This window comes from Nanorana parkeri, unplaced genomic scaffold, assembly GCF_000935625.1.
Source record: "Nanorana parkeri isolate BGI_ZX_2015 unplaced genomic scaffold, ASM93562v1 scaffold1015, whole genome shotgun sequence".
Lineage (NCBI taxonomy): Eukaryota > Metazoa > Chordata > Amphibia > Anura > Dicroglossidae > Nanorana > Nanorana parkeri.
This window is the reverse complement of record NW_017307283.1, coordinates 300,468-323,578: the sequence shown is the minus strand read 5'-3', so window position 1 is coordinate 323,578 and position 23,111 is coordinate 300,468. Positions and strand designations below refer to the sequence as shown.

Here is a 23,111-nt window from a genome sequence, read left to right as displayed (position 1 = left end):
CATGTACATTTCCCCCCCAAAAAAGCTCATGTGCTTTATTGCATGACAAGCAGCAGTATGACTCTCAGGTGTGAATGGGCACCACTGAATATATTTGGAATCTTCATGTCCAGTGATGCCAGGCTTTGGTATATCTATAGGCAAAACTTATTTTTGCCTATATTTGCCCTGAATAATCAATGTTGTTTCAAGCTATCTTTCTTTCCAGTAAGTTTCTAAAATAAAAAGAGATAGAATCTGGTTGGTTCCTGTTCCCAACATGCATAAAACCTATTTCACATGGGTCTCTAGTGAAACCACTTGTCTATTCACATTAGATACAGTACAGATACAGATGTATGCTGTACTAATATTCATTAAGGTGCTGTCGGTACAGTCTCGAAACAACACTCTTCTACAATATTCTAGGGATTGTCATGAGTAATGGAGAAAGGTGGAAGACAATGAGACGCTTCTCTCTAATGACCTTGAGAAATTTTGGAATGGGGAAAAGAAGTATTGAGGAAAGGATCCAGGAAGAGGCTCAGAACCTGAGAGAGAAATTCATGAAAGACAAAGGTAGGTGACAGCATTAGGGTCAGTTTGTCATTCTTCCCACCTGTTATTTTCCCAGATTTATAGTACAAAATAAAAGAAGGGAGATTGGTTTCCTTTGGGTACTTTTGATATACTTTTTGTGAATGTTGTATGGGACAGTTACTTTCGACATAGGCTTATACTAGACATATAACCCTGCAAAAAAATTGCTTCATTTTGGATCCATTCAAATAGTTTTTTTCATTTTTCGGAATTTGGATCCAAAATTTTATTTGGTTCATTATTCAGATTTTGCATCTGCTCGAATTTTTCTTTTTCTGAACAAAGTCATATGACTGTGCATGTAATGCAACCCCCAAAAGCAAATAAAACCCATCTGTTAAGCCAGAGAACAGTCACATGTCCAAATTAGTTTTGCTTTGAAAGAAATTCAAATCAATTTGAATTTTAGTTAAACAGCCATTCGGATTCATTTGCATTTAGACGCATTAGAATCCAGAAATTCGGATGCATCAGTACGTCCGAATTTAAAGGGATCTAAACCCTCTGGTTTTTTTGCCTATATCTACTGCTAGCAAGCAGTAGACAAATCAAAAAGTTTTTTGTTTTTTTTTAAACGCTTTAACAGCGGTTTAAACTTACCCCGTTGTCATGAGAATCCGAAACTGCTCGGACGGCCGTAAAGCATCTTGCGGCGGGCGTATGCGCAGTTCGGTTTTTCGGCCGGGAGACAAGCAGAGACGCAAGGTAAGTCTATGGAAGCGTGCACCCGCATGCAAACACTGTGGGATCGGAAGTGCCTGCAGGGACAGAGGAGTCAGTGCTGGATCGGAGAGCTGGAGGGACAGATGAAAACATCAGGAAAGAAGAGGAATATCGGATTAAGAGACATCATGTAAGGTAAGTGCTAACATTAACATTGGGGGGAGGGAATTTTTTTTTTTTACTTTAATGTCACTTTAATTAAATTCATACGAATATCCATTACATGTCTCCTTTATATCACACAAGGATCAGGAGCGTTGGTTACAATGGAACTCCATCTCTCCACACTTTCAGTTTGGTAGATTACTTCTATAGCTGAATTACAGAATTATTGTATCCAGCTGCAAGGTCGTATTTTCCAACAGATGTGTGGGATTATAGGTTGGTGCTTAAAAGGGCATTGCATGTTATTGCATGTTTAGGTTACTTACCTTTATAATACAATATAATGGTAATTAGAAATATAAATATTGATATTTATTGATATTTAAAATATTGATATTCCTCATTAAAACAGGAGGAAGATAACTGTTGAATCCCACTGTGTTACATACGTATTACATTTTATAAATTTTCAGTATTAGTTTAATAGTGTCCTTTTAACATAGAATGAGATAATAGGGTGCATTTATTTTAGAAGTAAAGCATACAGTGAATTGTCACTTACCAGTGAATTAGCTTGGCGAATGAGATAAAACAAAGTAAACATTCACCTTGCAAAGAATAACCAATGATCTGCAAGGAAGAGAAAGAAAAAAAAAACAAGATTTTTTTTTGCACATTATTGGATGATTGCAGTTAGCCTTGTGAATGAGGTGAAGTTGTGGTGACTTTAATAATCCAATCATGTGCATGCAATCCAATTTTTCTTTTACTTTTTCTGATTGAGTATCCTTTGCAAAGGATTGCATTCACTAAGATAAGTAATAATCTACTCTGAAAGTAAAAAAAAAAAAGCTCTACTCAGGGTCAGGGTCAACGTGTTAATGGGAATTTGGAATAAAAACATGGCAGCTCAATCAATTGAAATAAATATGGTGGGTTGCACAGTGAGAGGGCCAAGTCACCAACTAAGCAACACAATAAAAAATTCTTAGGCCTCAATCCTGCAAAGCAGAAAGAATATCTAGTTAATCTGCTTCTAGCTCTAGTTTCATAGAAATATGGAAGCTGCATGTGTCCTGGACTCCATCTGGGTAAAATAGAATCCAGAGATCCTAATCTAATTTATAGGAGCGCTAACTATTACATTATTACTGTAGCATGACATAAATTCAGAGCAGTTTTACTTGGAGTTTCTCCTATTTCTCCTTATGGTCTAAACTCATGATACACCCACACCTGCAAAAACGGCAGCTAAAGAATCTTCATGCACAGGCAGCAATACAGCAACAGAAACAACGGAGTAGGACTGCATAATAAAGATCTGCCGAAACATTAGAATTCACCTAGAAACATTACACAGGTCATATTGCTGCCTGGTAGAGTGCCAAGGACTTTTGTATTGTATCATGCACTTGATTTCATCACCCTCTACTTAATGCCTTAAAAACTGACTTGGTTTTTGTCTTTGACAATAGAAACCCCATTTGACCCAACATATTTGCTGGGATTGGCTGTCTCCAATGTCATTTGCTCAATTGTATTTGGGAAGAGATTTGAATATGAAGACAAGAAGTTTATGACCCTTCTGCAATATATCAGGGAAGTCGTAAGCGCACTGAACTCTCGATCTGGTCAGGTAAATACAGAAACACAAACCATACATGTTTTGTATTTTCCTATGAAGTGCATGTATAAAATCACCACATCTGTTATTTGAATGGCTAGTTACCCATACAAATGAAATAATTGCCACCTGATACATTTTATTTGGGCAGATTAAGCACCAAGAGGAACACAAAAGGAGCTGTGCTGGAGTTTTGGCAGATAAAACCAGTGTTACAAGTGCTTCTCTGTACTCTCACCTACAATAGACATGTACATGCATATTTATGTGCATGTTTAGAGAAAGAATAAAGATCTATTGGTGGTTTGACCCAGTTTCTATATCTGACATCAATCCAATGGATACACCAACTTAATCCCACATAAACACAATATCTTGGTATCAGGAATGGGCCTCTCACTGATTTTGTTATCACAGGATTGTAGAAATGGCTATTTAACTGTGCAAAAACTATTCTTTAGTTGGGGGTGTGATAAGATTAAAGCTTGGAGCTCCGACAGTGACATTTCACCATTTAGTTCCCTGAGAGTAGACACAGTTGGTTTGCACTGGGTCACATCATATAATAAATTCAGCAATTATACTGAAAATAATATTAATAACTAATCCAATGACAAACAGCTTGACATCAGAAAATCACTAAAACGTTTTTGCCTTGGAATGAAATTTAACCAATTGGTCCTTTCATGGAAGTGACAGTTCCCTGTGGGCTTTAAGTCCACCACACTAAGGGGTGTATTAAAAAACAGTTCGTTCTGCAAAAATATAACATTTACACCACAGGAGCATATAAAATAAGTATTTATTTCCTTTGCTCCTTGGCTCCATCTAGTGGTCATAATGTTGTGTGAATGTAAATGACGGAGGGGTACGGCAGTGATTGATGGCCATAGTGAATGGTGGGTGTTGTCTTAAACAACATGGTTTGTTGTAGCACATCTTTACTAAAAATAGAGGATTATAAGAGATACATTTTATTTAAATGAGCAAGTTCTTTATGAGCTGAACAACATTACTGATTTGAAAAAAACATGGACTCACGCAAAAAAAAAAACACTTAATCAATAACTATCCCATCGTCAAGTAATCCTTTAGCATTCAGCTTCCTGTTAACAAATGAGCGCAATGGATGTCTAACATCCATTAGTTACTAACGGTCCCCTAGCTGATGGAGGTCTTGGTGGGGAGTCTCCACTCAGGACCAACACCCCAAAATGTAATATTGGTACTGGCCCATGGGGGAATGTCTACAGTGAGGGCACCAAAAAGTTAAACACATAACTATATCATGAAATACATTCACAGCAAGTTTGTGTGTTGGGTTCCTACGATAAAATTACATTTTTGTTTTAGTTTTTGAGCATGTTCCCAAAATTGATGAAAAAGCTTCCTGGACCCCATCAGAAAATGTTTAGCAATTTGGAAAAGCTAAGGGTGTTTGTGAGGGAGACAGAGAAGTCCCACAGAGAAGTTTTGGATGAAAACTGTCCACAGGACTTTACAGACTGTTTTCTCTTAAAGATGGAAGAGGTGAGTTCTGGGGCTGACAATCCAATGATTATTATTATTATTGTTGTTATTATTATTATTATTATACAGGATTTATATAGCGCCAACAGTTTGCGCAGCGCTTTACAATAAAAGGAAGGCATTACAATTACAATACAATTCAAGACAAGATGGTAAGGAGGGCCCTGTCCGTGAGGGCTTACAATCTAAAAATGATTATGTCAAAATCAATGATGTAATGTTGGTGAAATGTTTTTTGTCTTTTAAGTTGAATGTTTAAAAAAGAACAAGAACTAGCCATCTTCTAAGCAGCACCAAATGTTTTTAATAAAAACACTTGTCAAAATTGAAGCCGACCTGTGACAAAGAAGCTGTCACAGGTTGGCACTATTGATTGGGAAGTCAGCGAAAACATACCGCCGTCGCTGAGATGCTGATCCTCTCCCTGCAGAGAGCGGTGAATATCAGCCACCGCTCCATGCATGGATTCCCCCCCATCCCCTCCCCATTTCTCTAACTGGAGGAATGGACGGGGGAGGAGGCGGGCACAGCTGGCTCTGCCTTAAGTGTATTTTTAGAGGGCAGACAAACAATACTCTGAAATAAGGTTTTTACATCGAATTGGCCAGTTTCACACAAATACCCACTTTTAAAGTTAATATGTCATTTTATATGTAATAATTGATTATACTGTAGATTTGCAGCTATTTAGCAAGGGTATTGACTTTCTTCCTGATGCTCAGATAACTAGGGGAGCACCTATAACTTGGTATATGTGCTCAAAGTAAGTGGGTTACATGATGCTGGCCATGAGACTGAGGACACCTAGCAGTAGAAAAAAAAGGAAATCTCAGGGTTAAATATTGCATCAGAAGCTGGTTTTATTATTTTTGTTATTTGATTTTTTTCCTATTATATATAGTAAATGTGGACACGTACCTATAATTGTGTTTTTTCAGGATAAACAAAACCCAAACACAGAATTTCATGAAGAAAACTTGATGGGATCAGTACTTGACTTGTTTTTTGCTGGTACAGAGACTACAAGCAATACTCTGAGATATGCTTTCATAATAATGCTGAAGCACCCAGAGATACAAGGTAATACCTCTTTTTCCCATACGTTATTTGCTGCTTTAAACTTATCTTTGGCACTACTGTCCCCATCTTGTCGTTAGAACTGTGCTTTAAGAATAGTGATGATCAAAACTGACATGGTCAATATTTCAACAAAATTTCCCCATTTTGAGAAATATGCATTGAAGTAAAATGAAGGCTTCTTTCATCTCCAAACAAAAATCATGTGATTAGCAGGTCTTCATCTAAACTGCTAATAATGTTGCTATAGTTTGTAAACATATGGCACACATGTCACACGATATGTGACATACCTATTGTGTACAGACAACATCCATGTGATCAGCAAGTTAAACAAGGACCTGCTAATTCCATGGCTTTACTTTCTGCAGAAACAATAAAAAGTCTGTCCTATTATGTCCTTTTCTGGTGTATTATATTTTATTGTTTGATATTGTGCATAACTACTGCTCAAATACTAATACCAAAGTATAATAATGTACACATATCAAATAATAACTGTGTTTTTTTTTAATTCTTTGACCTTTCCCTTCTTTTTCTGGTGTCTTTTGTTGTTACTTGATTATTTGCTATACAGTATAAAAAGGTGTAAAATATAGCAATTTAAAACTTTATTTAACACAGAGTATAGGCTTGTGTGTTTTTTGTTAAAAATGTTAAAGTTGCTCTTTTGCCTTTTTTCCATATTTTCTAAAAATCATCAAATAACAACAAAATGCATCAATAAACAGATTTGTTTTTTACATTTTATGTGGTAAGTAATTTTGGTCAAACATGATTCAATTAAACAAATAAATAAGTAAAAATAACCTTATGTTCCTTCTTCAAATACTTGGTGCGTTTTGTTGTTTTTAGAGGTTTTTTTTAAACAACAGGAAAACATTTTTGTGGGGGCTATGTATTGCAATTTATATTTTAACACATCCCATGTAGTTCCTGTGGCATGGCTTGGTTGATGAAGGTATGTCACACCTTGTCATTGTGTAATGTGACTTTGTTTACACACAAGTTATTTATGATAGTCTTGTAAGGTGAGAACATATGTGAATAACACAAAAGGCGAAATTAGAGACCAGTTTTGGTGAGATTTAGATAAATGTGAAATTGGTAGTTTTGTTGCAAAAATTAAAGTGACACTAAACTCAGGAGTTAAATCTAAAAAATGCATTCAAGTACCTTAACTATTAACACAAATGTATCTTATTGTGTATCACTCGGCGGGATATACTCAAATCATCTCTGAATTGGTGCTGACACTGTCCTTCCTTCTGGAGGGTGGCTACTTTTGTTCCCCATGGTGCCTGTGTGTGTTGTAAAATAACCACCGCTCTCAGCTCTTTTCTGTGATGGCCTACAATAATTGCTCTTCTCCTGCAGCCTGTTCTCTTGTTTAAATCCCAGTACTGTTTGTATTCCCTTTCTGGATCATGGCTTCCTTGCTTGGCTGGGTTTGGGTGTTTCATATGTAAAATGAGCTTGGGAAAGTGCCCCCACAGCCTAATGAGCATGAAGAGAATGATGTCTCGGCGCCAGGTCTGTCCTTCTATTGCATCTCTTTCTGTCTTTGTCTGGTCTCTGGCTGACTTCTTAGTCTTTAACTTCTGACTTGTCTGACTACCTGCAGTAGCGCTAGACCTCTGTTCTGCTATACTGACTGTGACACTGGATCTCATATCCTGTTTCTGTCAACTCCCTCCCTTGCTCCATCCTTTGAAATCTGAGAGCTTCCCATTGCTGGTCATTGCACATCCAAGTCTACCCTGCAGATCTTTTGTTCTATAACAGATTCCACTGAAAGCTTTATCTCCATAGGTATGGAATATGTATTGGGTACATGGCTAGTACCAAGTGGAAGTCCCCATATTTCTTTCAGCAAAGTAATTGATAAAACTACAAACCACCATATCTGCTGGTCATAATTAGGTTTGTTTGCAGACATTTTCTTCTCATTTATTTCATAATTTTTATATAACCTGCAGAAAAAGTCCAGAAAGAGATTGACACCATAATTGGACAAGATCGCCTTCCCTCTGCGGAGGACAGGAGCAAGATGCCATATACAGATGCCGTTATACATGAGATCCAGAGATTTGCTGATATTTTACCTGGAGGATTAGTACATGCTACCAGCAAAGACACTACCTTCCGGGGATACCACATTCCCAAGGTAGATAGAGTGAAGTATGGAATTTATGATCAAAAATGGCCATAATGCAAAGTGCACTCTTGTGTACTTACCTTTGGTTAGCAGCTTTCAGAAGAATCATGTAAAGAAGGGCTAGCTAATTAGTTGGTGAGAGGTATTATTTCTTGACCATTGCTTTATATATAAATTAGTAGACTACTTGAGCACTCGTAGTCACCTAACAATAGGAACAACATACAGTAACAATACCAAACAGAACTTGAGAGCAACTTCAAAGCATCTTAGAAAAAGTTATAGTTAATTATAGTAGCAAGCAATATGAAAAAGCATCTCAAGAACTGCAAACCACAAGTTTGTAAAAATGTCAATCTGCAAGTAATGTGATTGGTTGCTGAGGACAGCACCATAGTATTTTATGTCATAATTTTATTTGAGATGCTTCTGTTTTCCAGTTTCTCTACCTAACTACAGCGTGTTTGTTACTTGTCCATTAAGCAGGATTATGCCCACATGAGTATTTGAAGAGGCATTCTGCACATTCTTTAACCGCAGCTAAAAGAAATGCTTAAAAAATTGCTTGCACAATGGAAATGATTGTCAAAGGACACTGTGCAGCTTCTTTAAAGTGGAAGTTAAAACAATATAATAAAAGATTGTTGGGAGGTGGGGATATTTTGGCAGAAAAAACATGGAAAGACATGCAAAGACATGCAAAAGAGGAATGAAAATGGATCGGAGGGAGGAGTCTAGCAATGGAGGAGTGAGGACGTGTTTGTTCTGAGCTCCCATGCCTGATCCTGATCACCCAGATTACCTCATGAGACTACCCCATGCCTGATCAACCAGACTAACCAGACTAGATGGGTGTCTAGAAAGAAAAAACCCCAGTACCCAGTACCTATCGAATCCTGAGTCTGCCTGTGTTCGCCTTCTCCACTCTCCATGCCGGTATGAGTCCGCTCTCTCCACTATCCGAACTCGAGATGATGCGCAGCTTTTTTCTCTCAACACTGCGGGTCGAGATATGAGGTAAAGCCCTAGCTCGAGACATGAGGAAACACAACAGAAACAGCAAAAAAAGAAAGAAAGAGCATTCCCTCTTGCCAGTACCTGGTGCTGCCGATCGCAAGTCAAATATTGGGACTTACTTCCGCAGATTGAGCAGTAGTGGAGGTGACATGCTCCCCTGTCGTTCAGCAGATACCACCGAGACTGAGACGGGGTCGAGCAACGCAGTCTCTCCGGCCGATCTACCAACAAGCGGCGAGCGGGGAGAGAAGGGCCATCAAGAGGGAGTGGTTGGAGGAGACGTGAGGAGCGAGATGAACGGCAGACATGCCTCACCGCAGTGCACTCGTGAGAGCAGACAGAGCAAATACAGAGGTGGTGAAGGGGACAGAGATCCAGGAGCCCAACAGTTCTCAATGAAAGAGGTGGAGGAGATAGTATCTACAACCTTGGGGAAATACCTGAATACACTCCCGTCAAAAGAAAGTATGGAGCAAGGCTTTAAAAGGCTGGAAGAAGCACATAAAACAGGTATGGAAGATTTAAAATCAGATCTGCATTCCTTCCACAAGAGACTAGAGGCTATTGAAGTGGTGGTACAGCCAGTTATTGAAGCGCAATCAGTGACACAAGATGCTATTGCGGGGCTGCATAGCCAGGTTATTAGCCTATGGTCAAAATTAGATGAATTAGAAGACCGTCAGAGATGGAAAAATATCCGTATAAGGGGGATACCTGAGTCTGTGGAACAATGTGATTTGCCAGTGACTGTGCAGGAAATTTTTCAAATGTATGCAGGTGACTGTGCCTCTGAGCGGATAACAACGGACAGGGTCCAGCGTATACCAAGTTTCCACGCAGGAAACCAGACACAGCCACGAGATGTACTCTGTAGGTTGGACACGTTGCAACTTAAAGATCTCCTAATGCGTAAAGCAAGGGAGAGAGGCGATATGGAATACAGGGGAGCGAGGACCCTGCTTTTCCCCAATATATCACGAAGGACACTAGCAAAGAGAAGGGCCTGCGCCCGATAATGCAAAAATTGAGGGAAGCTGGAATCCAATATCGGTGGGGGTTCCCTTTTAACTTAAGTGTCAAGAAAAATGGTCGGACATTTATTACCCGCTCGCCAGAGGATATAGAAATATTTATGTCCCAAATTGGACTGCCACATGTGGAGATAGAAAATTGGCCTGATCCATCTAAGCCAACATATAAAGAGCCACCACAATGGGAGCCTTGGTCTCCAATGGAACTTCATGTGAGACAGAACAGACAGGAGAAGAGGGATAAGAGAGCTAATAGATAAAGTGGATGATATAGATAAAACGCTTAACCTCGGTTGGAATATTGATATGATATACTTGTGGGTATTATAGGGGAGACCGCTCCCTTCTATCACCCCCCATGGTGTGGGAAATCTATGTATTTATGTATGTATGCATATATGTATTTCGCCCCCGTTTAGTAATGTATTTTTTTTTTGTATTCTCCCAATCCCCTCTCACTAATGGATATAATTTTTTATGTTTTCAAAATAAAATAAAATAAAATATAAAAAGGTATAAATTAATAAAAGTAAGATAATAAGAACAAGAGAAAAGCAGGGGAAAGAAATGTAAAAGGAAAAATGGCATGGGACTCACCCTTGCTAGAGCTACCTCCCGAGAATAGAAGCCGGTATAACTGGCAAAGGCCCTGTAATTTACGGAGGCCAGATTCTATTAGGGATGATTGACTTGTGGCTGTTGTTGTTGTTTTTAGTGTTTTGTATGCTGTGTTTGTTTTTTATGATAAAGAAGAGGATTGGCTGGGATAGAAAGAGGGGGGTAGAACATAATCAACAAATGCTAGGAGGGAGGGGAGGCCAAAGGGAAGAAGGAAAGATAATCATGGGGGGACGTAGACCCAATGAATAGTATTAAACTTGGATCCCTAAATGTCAGGGGACTTAATATCCCACAAAAATGCTCACAGATACTATATGATATGCATATTCAACGAGTAGGAGTTCTCTTTTTTCAAGAAACACATTTCAAAAGTTCCCCAGTCCCTAAGATCTCTACGGGATATTATCCCAAATGGCATATGAGTAATTATACTCAGAGCAAATCCCGAGGTGTGGCTATAGGTTTCACCGCCTCATTACCGGTAGTAGATATTCAGGAACGGGGGGACGATGAAGGGCGTTTCTGTTTTGTTAAATGTAAAATATTTAATAAACAGTATACACTTGTTGATATTTATCTGCCAAACAAAGGTCAGATGAGGGCACTAGTAAAGATACTCAATCTTTTGAGGAACTTTATGGAAGGAATTCTGGTCGTAGGGGGGGACCTTAATTTGACAATGGACCCTAAAGTAGATACGTCTAAAGGTACAGTTCATATACCATATACCCAGCTTAATAGATTAAAACAATGCCTACAGAATCTACAACTGGTGGATATTTGGCGTATCCTACATCCTAGAGCTAGAAATTACACATGCTATTCACCATCACATATGTCATATAGTCGTATAGACTATTTTTTTGGGTCTCATTGTTTAATTAGTTGGCAGATAAAGGCATATATAGGAGTCCAAATATGGTCAGACCATGCACCCATATTTTTCACGATTACACCGCCGAATACCATGAAGCTTAAAGCGACATGGAGATTAAATGAAAACTTAATACAAGATGACTCTATAAAAGAAGCTATTAGACAAGGCATTGTAAACTTCCTAACAGACCATAAAAATGACACCACGGCACGATCAATAAAATGGGAAACCCTGAAAGGGGTAATACGAGGGATACTTATATCCCACGGAACACGTCTAAAAAAGAGAAAAGAACTTGAAATCAAATCCCTTCTGGAAGATATACAGCAACTCGAAAGCCAACACAAAAAGAATGTAGATATAGAAGTCTATAATAGCCTTCAGCAAAAAAGAGTTGAATTCCATCAAAGATTGGATCTGGGGTACCAAAGATACAAGGATATAGTGAAGCGAACTACCTACGAATTTGGAAACAAAAGTAGTCGGCATTTGGCACGCTCGATAAAAGAGAAACAGGCCCGAACATATATCCCAAAAAATAACTGTAAACATAAGGGTATAGTTAACTCTTCAGAGGAGATCGCTGAAGCATTTCATAACTATTATAATAATCTATATAACCTTAGGGAAAATGCAACAGGAAAAGAGGGGAGAGAGGAACAAAAGGACAAATTGGACTATATATACCAGACACCCCTGCCTAGATTGGACAATGAAGCAATTGATAAATTGGACACTCCACTTTTGTTGAGAGAAGTCATAGAGGTGATCCACTCATTACCAGGGGGAAAAAGCCCAGGCCCCGATGGGCTAACGGGCATTTTTTATAGACAATTTGCTGGAGAACTGGCCCCAATATTACTGGAAGTGTTCAATTGTATTGGCGATGGGAGCGGGTTCCCAAGTCAGAGCCAAGAGGCCTATATAACATTGATACACAAGGATAAAAAGGACCCCATACAATGTTCACGGGCCGAAATATCAGCCAAGTGATCCGAGATCCTATTCTTCAGCATGCGCTTGGTTTTTCCCCATACAATGCTCGAGTTATAGGCCGATATCATTAATAAATGTAGACATGAAAATTTACGCAAAAATTCTGGCTTTACGCATACAACCATACTTACAGGAAATAATCCACCCAGAGCAGGCAGGTTTTGTCCCCGGGCGAGAGGCGAGGGATAACACTATTAAAACTATCTCCCTGATCCAACAAGCTCAGTCGAGGAAAACCCCTCTGTGTCTATTATCTCTAGACGCAGAGAAGGCCTTCGACAGGGTTGATTGGAAATTTATTAAAATATCTCTAGAGCAGATAGGAATACCGACTTCCCTAGTATCAAAGATTATGGTATTGTATACAAACCCAACGGCGAAGATACACGTGAATGGAATACTATCAAATAAGTTGGAAATTACAAATGGGACAAGACAGGGATGTCCCCTGTCCCCCATGTTGTATATCATAGCGATGGAACATCTGGCAATTGCCCTCGCCACTCAGATACGTCTGGACAGGTGGGGGGGAAACAACATTCTTGGCTTGGGAGGATGTCCATATTTAAAATGGACGTCCTCCCAAGATTCCTCTACATCTTTCAGACGGTGCCAGCGAGGATCCCCCGAACATTCTTTCGAAAACTGCAATCTATACAGACACGCTACGTATGGAATAAAACAGGAGCTCGCCTAAGATATGACATATTGACTAAAAGAAAATTAGATGGTGGGGGAGGATTACCTCATATGGAAATATATTACCAAGCGGTGGGCCTGAGTAGATTGCTGGATTGGTTTACTAGGGGAAACCCGAAGTTGTGGGTGTCGGTAAAACAGGCGGAGGTGGATATACCCCAGACCTCTGTCCCATGGATACCCCCAATTAAACGAGATAAAAGCTGGACTAGATCTCTGGTAATTTCCTCAACATTAAAAACATGGGATGTATTGGTAAGGAAATCTGAACTGTCAACATACATTGGCCCACTAACACCTATACTAGGGAACCCAGATTTCCCATTCGGCCTGAAGCGTAGAAGATTCTTGATTTGGGAGACTACCAGACACTCCCCAATTATAGAAGCTATAACAGAGAAAGGAATACGACCACTCTCGGAATTGCTCCCGATGAATCGATCAAAAAAGGGTAGATGGCTGGAATACCTCCAATTGAAGCACTTCTATGATGGCTTCTCCACAGAAGATGGAGTGCTCAGAGATTTAACCACTTTTGAAGAGATATGTTTAAATAAAGCAGGCGATAAACATATGGTGTCTAAGTTGTATGATCTAATATTAAAACAGATGTTTCCAACATTGCCCTATTACACTAAAGTGTGGGAACAAGAGCTAGGTCATGTATTTACAGAGGAGGAATGGAGGAAGATCTTTTCCCTAACTTTCAAATCAAGTATCTCTGCCCTAACACAGGAAAGAAATTTCAAAGTACTAACAAGATGGTATAGATGTCCATATAACCTATACAAGATGAACCCTAAAAACTCCAAGCTGTGTTGGAGGTGTTTTGTAGAAGATGGGACGATGATGCATATTTGGTGGTCGTGTAAGATGATAAGATCTTACTGGAAATCAATCTTAGATATAGCACAAGAACTAACGGGACTTCATGGTTTGGAGACACCTGAAGTGGCTCTGCTGTCTCTACACCATGGTTCGCCCGATGCAAGGAAAAAAGGCCTATTGGGCCCAATCCTTGCAGCTGCAAGGGCAGTAATACCCAGACATTGGAAATCAACCAGCTCTCCCCAGATATCTGAATGGGTGGAAGAATTAAATAACGTAATGCGATCTGAAGAGCTCATAGCCCGTTTATACAATAGACATACGCTATTTGGGGAGAGGTGGAGCCCATGGAGGGATTATATGAGCTCACAACAGATTCTGAGATTTTTATAGGGGTAAAACTAAAAGAAGTCTAACTCTGGATTATTTCATCTTGAGTTGATATCCGGTCTAACTTGACGTTCCTTCTCTTCCTTTTGTCCTTTTCACTTCTTCCCTAGCGACTAATTATATTTACGACACTCTTGATACCCCTGATCATGTGGGAATGTCTGTCTTGGGGGGGAGGGGGAGGAAGAAAGGTGTTAGGGTCTTAGTGTTATATGTTACTTATTTGTTTTAAGGGAGTAGGAATATGGAGGGAACTACAGAAAACAATTGAGATGATTCCTACTATAGGTGTTATGTTAAGTATGTGGGAATGAATTATGTTTTGTTATTTGTATTTGTATGATATGTTAAATTTGAAAACTCAATAAATAAATATTTGGAAAAAAAAAAAGAAAATGGATCCGACAGCGCTGGAGAATAGCACACTTGTAAGGCAAGTGTGCCATAATGTGCAAGTATGATGTGCATACTTACACATTATGACAAAACCCCCACCCTTAATACAACTTTGTAACTACCACTTTATGAGCAGGATAACCTGCCATTTATTGTTCCTGAAAGCTAGAACATCAACATCTAGAACATCAACTTTTAAAAGAAGACAGGCCTTTCTTCTTTATATAATTATACAGTCCAAATCCAGGTTTTAAGCCAACCCACCCTCACCCTAAAGCCCCCCCACCTATTTTCTTTTCAAAATCCAATTATGCTGGTCCAATGACTTCATAGGTCCTTCCTCTTAACTTTCAGCAGCAGTAGTGATTGGTCCTTTTGTCTGGACAGTGCAAAACTCACATGACTTGAGTGCTGCTTTGTCCATGAGTACTTTGACCCTAGATCAGGATGATGATGCATCCTCAAGGTGTGTGTCCATGATGGCCTGGGCTCAGATGCAGTGTGTAGGATGATTCTAGTTGTTTTTCAACAAGATAAAGGGGTAGTGCTCGATCTGAGAGCAGTAAGTCTGTGGGGAAGAATGTCAGTAGACAGTAATGGGGGGGGGGTTTTTTATGTTTTCTATGCTGGGCTTATTTTTCTAATTAAAGAACAAAAAGAGAGTTGTACTTCAACTTCAATACAAAATGTAAGATAATAATTTAATTTTACTTACATTTTTTCAGGACACCTTGGTGCTTCCCACACTAACATCTGTCTTAAAAGACCCTAATTTTTTCAAGAACCCATCTGAGTTTGACCCTGAGCACTTTCTTGATGAGAATGGAGCCTTTAAGAAGAATGAAGCCTTCATGCCATTTTCTGCAGGTATCAGACAACCGTGTAATGACTAAAGTGAATCTATCATAATTACTTAATTTATATATGCACTAAATAATAACACCATCAATCACACATTTTTAACTTAAAAAATTAAATTATATGTATACACTGTGTTCATATTTGTTCATTATACTTATATATGTTTTACTTCCTGTTTGGTAGGAAAGCACAGTGACTGTGCCTTAAAATTTTTGTTTTATTTTCAGTGCAAATCTGTGGACTAAGGGCTAAGCAAGATCTTTTATTAAATACACCATTCAGGTGGCTTATCTTTTAAATAACGTGCAGATGCTGTGTAGAGTACACTCTCAACTCATAACTGTAAAATGCAGAGGAAGGGCCAGGTTCCAGTGATGATGTAACTGACTCCTGTGATCATAGGCAAGAGTTACATAATCAATGATTGCCCAATGGCCAAAGAGGATCGCCGCGGGACCCTGTAGAATCTGCAGCAGTGGCAGTCATCGCTGGAGGACAGCACAGGTGGGTAGAGGTAGATGTATGCCATCATTTGCAAGTATGTTATGCATACCTTCAGACTATGCCAAAAGCTCACCCCTACTAAAGAGGTTTCCGCATTAAAGCCGCATTCACACTGAGCGATTTATCGCGCGGTAATCCGCGCGATATCGCGGGTATTTACAGCGCGATATCGCTCTCCAATACATCTCAATGGGGCTCGGTCCGTCACTGTCGTGGGTCATGCGTCGCTACAGTAGGACCCTTTTTGGAGCGGATTTTGCAGCGATTCTAGGTTGCTCAATGCAACCATTTGCGCGATATCGCGCGGCAAACGCGTAATATCGCGCAAAATGCAAATTGCTCAGTGTGAATGGGGCCTTACACTGTACTGTTGACAAAGGCCTATTTTAAAGGGCTAGTAAACATTTATGCAAAGAAGCCTTGTTTTCTTTTTTTGCCTTCCTTCATCTAAAGTTTCCTTCTCCCCCCAATATATAATACATACCTCTATCTCACAGCCTCAACCCCCTGCAATGTCGACAGCTTTCTTTACATTTTTTTTGCAATTATTGCACCTGCATAGTCCATCCCCATAGACGTCTACAAGACTGTCTTACATAGTTACATAGTTAGTGAGGTTGAAAAAAAAAACACAAGTCCATCGAGTTCAACCTGAAGAACCCACAGACTTCAAAGTGTTTTCTACCAAAGAAGATTTCACAGCAGACTGTCAACATTGCAGTAAGCGGCAGCCATTAGATGGAGATAAGTAATCTAGAGATGTAGAATGTGGGGTACTTTAGGTTGGGAGGCAACTAAAAGGACGTGTACATTGTCTGAAAGCACGCCTTTGCACCTTTTTTTTTTATTGCACCAAGTTTTTTTAAAATTTTGCCATGGCTCACTTAACTCTGATTTGCAGGGATTTGAGAAATCCAGTGAAGAGGACTGAAGCCTTTTGCCAATCATTCTGTATTGTGCAGCTTACCTACTTTCAAGAGACTGCATTGGGGTCAGATTGTGGGTGCAAATAATTTATTTCTCTTTGTTTAAGGGTCTGCAAAGTTAGAATGAGACAGGAATATTCTGTATAATAGTGCAGTCTGCAGAGAAACTCCAATGTATGGAGTTGTAAAGCGCAGGCCTACAGAATCACAAGTCTAGTATCAGACATTCCAAGAGCAGCAGTTTACTGACAGAATTTTTTCTCTCTCTATTCTTTCTAGGGAAGCGCATATGTGTGGGAGAAGGTCTGGCTCGTATGGAGCTCTTCTTGTTTTTTACTACTATACTGCAAAGATTTACTTTGAAGCCTACAGTGGACAAGAAGGAAATAGAAATCACCCCAGAACCCAAAACCAACGCTTCAAGAGCTCGGAATTATAAGATGTTTACTGTTCCTCGGTGAAGTACCCATCATGCACCATCAAAGATGGTATCAACATGGGCTAGCAGCTGGCAACCTCAATTATACATTTTTTTGCATATTTTGTATATTGTATTGTAATATATTGCACTGATTCTATTCCTGTCATTTTGCAAAGGGAATCATTTTCAAGCTGGATTTAGCATCTGAAATCTTTATTTAAAAAATTCAAATACATAAATAGGCACGAACTCCAAACCCCCAAAAATAGATAGTCAGGACTTTAGGCTGGTGTGTTGCTTTTCCCATGAAAAGATGTATAACATGCATCAATGCATCAAAAAGTAAATTACCTTTTTTAGTAAACACGCATTAAGTCAATACAAAAATGTGGCCAACCTGTGTACATATGATAACGTGTTAAAATGTGCATGTTAGAACACATAGATGTTAATTAGTACTAAAGCTAAAGGTGCATAAATATAGCTAGGGTCTGGAATGCAGGAACAATCTAACTGTCAACAAACACTGCTATCAGTAACTGAATGGAGAGGATTATGAAGAAGATGAGTTTCTGCCAGCACTGCTTATCTGATGGTTAATAGGAGTGTTTAGGACAGACCATCTAACTTGCCTAGTTGGTCATTCCTCCTGAGAATGGTTGTTCAGTAGTTGTGTAAAGAAGCTACGAAAGTCTCAAGGATTTCCTAACGAAGGAAAGTTTCATCTGGTAACATGCCATTTTCAATATAAACAGCACTAAAATGCAACAAAACTACAATGTTTTTAAGGTTTAGGTTCAGAATTTTAGCAAGTAAAGTTATAAGGAACTATAAATTGAACTGCTCATTGCAGACTCATTTGTATTGTTACCAGCAGTCTTGATCACTCACAATAAAATATTCTATAAAAGTCATGTATATTTTTTTGAACACACAGAACATAGTTAACTACAACAAATATAAAATAAAAAGACAATATATTATTGTACAAATTTTGTGAGGTGGGTGTTACTTTTCAAGTGAACACATCTAGTTCACAAACAATTTTCAACATAGATTGCACACCACACAATATTTTTTTTTTTTTTTTTGGATTGGATACAATTCATATATTGAACCTTATACAAGGTTTATACAACACGGGGCCCAAAGGTAATAGAAGAACAGGTATGGAAGGAGTTTGTTTTCGTCTTGCAGATGACATGGGGAAGGTGATTGGGGAATTGTTTTGGAAGGGGGAGAAGGCTACAGTGTCATTGACCATCAATGATTGTGGGATTGTTTGGAGAGGTAAAGTGTTTTGAGTTAGCAATTTTGGTTCAATGCGATTTCACCCTATAGGAAACTTCCTTCTGCTAATATGGCAAGACTTAAACTTAGTTTTAAATGCTAAGTGCAGCTTTAACCACTTTAATACCAGCATGTTATTCATTTCCAAAACAAATGGCAAAAAATAAGGTCACCTTTGGGTGTCTACTTTCCAAAAAGGGTTTTGTTTTTGCTTTTTTCAAAATCACTACTCTTTCCCCTTTATATAGCATAGAATAAAAAAAGTTTTTAAATACCACCAAAAGAAAGCTCCTTCTGTCTCAAAAAATGATATAAAATGAATTTCAGTCATCAAACTAATTTAACCAGTGGCTTGTTTTGCAGAATTATAAACCTCAAATGATAATTCAATTATCAGCTTTCAGTTTAGTAGGTACGCCTGGACTTTCTAACCTCAGGAAGACTGTTAGGTCTACAGGGTTGATATCAGAGAGCTGGCCAGGATGGGCAAAAGTTCTGAAGACAGAACCTAGGATCTAGGACAAAATAGCTGATTTGGAAAAATTCTCCAATTCAGCTCACTTTCCAGATCAGCTATGCTGTCCTAGATTGTTCACTTCTCCTTCCTTCTCCAAACTCTTCACCCTGTTGTGAATAACCCAGTAAATCTGCTCACGGATGGGGGGAAGAAAAGGAGTTCTGTGACTAACAGCATGTTAACAAATACTTGTCGTTCGCCTCAGGGCAGTCAGCTCTTCTAGAATGAAGACCCCAGAGGATCTGTGTTATCTATGAATGTACAGTACACTGATTTTCTATATTTAATTTTCTTCAACAACCTCCCTAGGTGGGCCCCTTCCTGTTCCAAAGCCCCTTAGCAACTGTGGACAGCACCAATAGTTCACAACACTTCTGATTTTCATGCCATGCATATTTTCAGCTGAAAAGCTGCCAGAGTACAAAGCTCATATAGAAACAGGCAAACACTCAGACATTTCCTTGATCTAGTTACTGTGAGGATGGTGCTGGGAATAGGGACAACACTTCTGCTGGCTACTGGAGTCACTCTTCTTCTAATTTACCTTGTGTCATGGTGGAGAAGGATAAAGCACAGTAATCTCCCTCCAGGCCCCCCACCTTTGCCCCTGCTGGGGATTGTAATGCAGTTGAGCACCACAGAAATGCCCAAAACTTTACTAAAGGTAATATTTGCATATTTATTATTACTGGGGAAGGAGGGAATGTTGAATAGCAGTCTTTTTACTTGCTGCTCTTTCATTCTATGCACAACGTATCCTATCATGGCATACAGATAAGTGAGACCTATGGACCAGTGTACACCTGCTACATGGGCAATATTCCCGTGGTTGTGATGATTGGATATGATGCGGTGAAGGAAGCATTGCTAGATCACGGTGATGCGTTTAGCAACAGAGGGGATTTTGGGGCGGCCACTTTGTTATTCAAAACCTTTGGTAAGTAAACAACTGTACTAAACATTTTCAAATATCTCACAGTGCATGCTTCATGGAGGATGCCACAGTGCGCATGCATTTTGTGTAATGCACTTTTATCAGGGCAAGCGTCAATATTTATTTAATAGCATGCTGCTTGGAAATGCGTATTGTAATGATAAATACCATAAATCTTGATGCTTCTCAAGCTACGCTTTTTTGTTATTCTAAATCGGAACACACTCTTTATCTCTGCATATAAAGTGCAAAAACGTCACGTTAGTGTACAATGTAAGTTAAAGGAACCCCCAGGCAAAAGTGTTCTTAACCCTTGCAGTGAGGCTACCCCTGCACTGCAAGGGTTAAGTGCTTGTTTTTGTCTATTTGCCTAAGTTATGTATATTTGTCTAAGTTATGCTTACCCAAACTGCGGAGCCTGCTGGCTGCTGCTCCGGTCCCTGAAGCCTATCTCCTCCTCCACTGCAGCGATGGCATGTCCCTCTGTGTCCTCACATCCTATACACAGTCCTTTCTTCTGGAGGGTGGCTACTTTTCTTCCCCATGGTCCCTGTGTGTGTTGTAAAGTAGCCACCACTCCAAGCTCACTCCAGTAATAGGCTATAATCTCATTACAACTTAGTAAACTAATTGTGAGATTGTAGTCCATCACAGGAGCAAGGGGGGAAACAGTATCCAAACAGTGATAGCTCACTGAATTCAACTACCAACAGTGCAACAAGAAGCTGGCTCCCCTATACAGGGACCCTCAGGAATTACAAAGTCTGTAAACACAAACGGCTCAAACCACGTCCAAACAGTGGAGAGAAACCTCTTAAGGATGTTTAGGAGCCAGACATAAGGATGCCAGGACAATGGCCTGGTTAAGGTGGAACCAAAGGCTAGCTTAGGAAAAATGGAGGCCCTAGGCCTCAGCACTATCTTATCCTCGTGGATAACCAAAACAGGCTCTTAACAAGTCAAGGCTGCCAATTCAGAAACATGCCTTGCAGAAGTGATGGTGACCTTGCGAGTGAGTAGGGACAGGGGGACATATCCAAAAGGTTCAAAGGGCAGCTTCTGCAGTGCAGACAGTACTAAGTTGAGGCCTCACAGAGACACCAAAGTGCATACGGAGGAAACAATGTGAGCAATCCCTTGCACAAGCAGGCTCTGTAAAAGAATTTCCAAAGCAGAAATATGGCCCTTGAGAGGGCTCAATGCTAAACGCTAGTCTAGGCCAGATTGCGGGAAAGATACTGTATGTTATATCCTACAGATTACATCCTGAAATTAAACTTCCTTGATTCACGTCAAGTGAAATAAGCCTTTCAGGTGTGATGGCAGACCTTGTGGGAGGTAGTCTTCCTAGATTTCAGAAGTGTAGGGATGGCATGGTCGGAAAGGCTTCTGTGCTTTAGGAAATGGGCTTCAAGAGCCAGGGGATTAAAGCCAGCATAAAGCCTTCCAGTGTGAAACCGACAGTTGTCTTTATATATGTAAACAAACGTCCGACCGCTATAGCAGCTGGCAGTCTGCTTACAGGGCCCTGCTGCCATTATTTGGCATATGACAGTGAAAGGGTTAAAGCCCAACTGAGGGCTCAAGGTATGTCTTTATTCAACCCCAAATACTATGTAATTATGTAAGGTTCACTCCCTATGCTTCCCTCTCCATCCCAGGAAGCCCACCAGTCTGTATTTTTTTCTATATACAGTACATACCTTTTTTAGATGTCTTGATGCTGGTGGGTGTCCCTGAAGAATGCACACAGCAGTGCAGGCATTATGATGTCAACACCCCTTTCTGCATCATTACGCTAGGATTACAGAGCATCACACTACAGGATGTCATTCAAAAAAATTAAGTTTCTGTGTTCATATACAACAACTGCATATGCCTGCTTCATGTACACTTGGTGTACATTGCTGACATTTTTTTATATACCTCAGCAAAAGTGGAAATGGGTTTTAAATTTGGCGAAAGGTTTGATTTTATGGTAAGCGTCTGCATTGTCCTAAGTAATTAATAATATTCAAGCTACATTTTTTCCATTACAACTAAAAAAAAAAGCCAGAATCTGGTTCCCATATCCAGAGATATGTTCTAATTCACATATTTTGTACTGAGGCCACTTGCCTGGTCACATGAGCTGCAGCCATAATGTACACCCCACCAAATTTCATAAAGTTGTGGCCAGTGCGATCTATAAATAAACACTCTCCTGCAATGTTTTAGGGATTGTCATGAGTAATGGAGAAAGATGGAAGATAATGAGACGCTTTGGTATAATGACCTTGAGAAATTTTGGAATGGGGAAAAGAAGCATTGAGTGGAGGATCCAGGAAGAGGCTCAGAACCTCAGAGAGCAATTCATGAAAGAAAAAGGTAGGTGACAACAATAATTTCAGTTTGTCATTCTTCTCAGCTGTCATTCCTTAGATTCATAGTAGAGGATAAAAAGAAACTGATTGGTTTCCTTTTCTTTTTTTCTAACTTTGATTGACTTTTTGTGAATTTTGTATGAGATGACTTCTGTCTGTACATGATACAGATTTGCCTTGACACTCAATTTAAAATAGAAACATTTGACTTTTCCTGCTGGTACCTGAGAGCCCAGGATTATTGTATTGTATTGTGCACTTGATTTCATCTTCTTCAACTCAGGTTTATATGGTCGTTTATCCCTTAAAGAGTGACTAGCTTTTTGTCTCTGACAACAGACACCCCATTTGACCCAACATATCTCCTGGGATTGGCTGTCTCCAATGTCATCTGTTCCATTGTGTTTGGAAAGAGATTTGACTATGAGGACAAGAAGTTTATGACCCTTCTGGAATATATCAGAGAGATCGTCAGGGGTCTGAATTCCCGATCTGGTCAGGTGAATGTATAGAGGCAAAACAAGAATACTGTATATCCTTGAACAGCTGCAATAAATTTGCTACTGAAGTGCAAGTTGCGAACATACAATACTTTTTGTTTTAATGTATAAAGTTACTAAAAAAATGAAATAATTGTCTCCTGA

General features: G+C 39.4%; 1 protein-coding gene across 3 annotated transcripts in view; it reads left to right on the top strand.

Moving 5' to 3' along the window:
• LOC108795837 (cytochrome P450 2G1-like) overlaps positions 1 to 23,111 on the top strand; it is a 34,882-nt gene that overhangs the window by 2,484 nt on the left and 9,287 nt on the right. Inside the window, exons 3-9 of one of the 3 annotated variants that reach the window (XM_018567152.1) lie at positions 409 to 558; positions 2,883 to 3,043; positions 4,385 to 4,561; positions 5,500 to 5,641; positions 7,618 to 7,805; positions 15,377 to 15,518; positions 17,222 to 17,439. In XM_018567152.1, coding sequence (XP_018422654.1) covers positions 409 to 558; positions 2,883 to 3,043; positions 4,385 to 4,561; positions 5,500 to 5,641; positions 7,618 to 7,805; positions 15,377 to 15,518; positions 17,222 to 17,403 — 1,142 coding nt within the window. In that variant the 3' untranslated portion in view covers positions 17,404 to 17,439. Of the gene's footprint in view, positions 1 to 408; positions 559 to 2,882; positions 3,044 to 4,384; positions 4,562 to 5,499; positions 5,642 to 7,617; positions 7,806 to 15,376; positions 15,519 to 17,221; positions 17,440 to 19,573; positions 19,835 to 19,944; positions 20,108 to 22,321; positions 22,472 to 22,806; positions 22,968 to 23,111 lie in introns of those variants that run through there. The other 2 variants (XM_018567155.1, XM_018567154.1) reach the window with 2 other exon arrangements.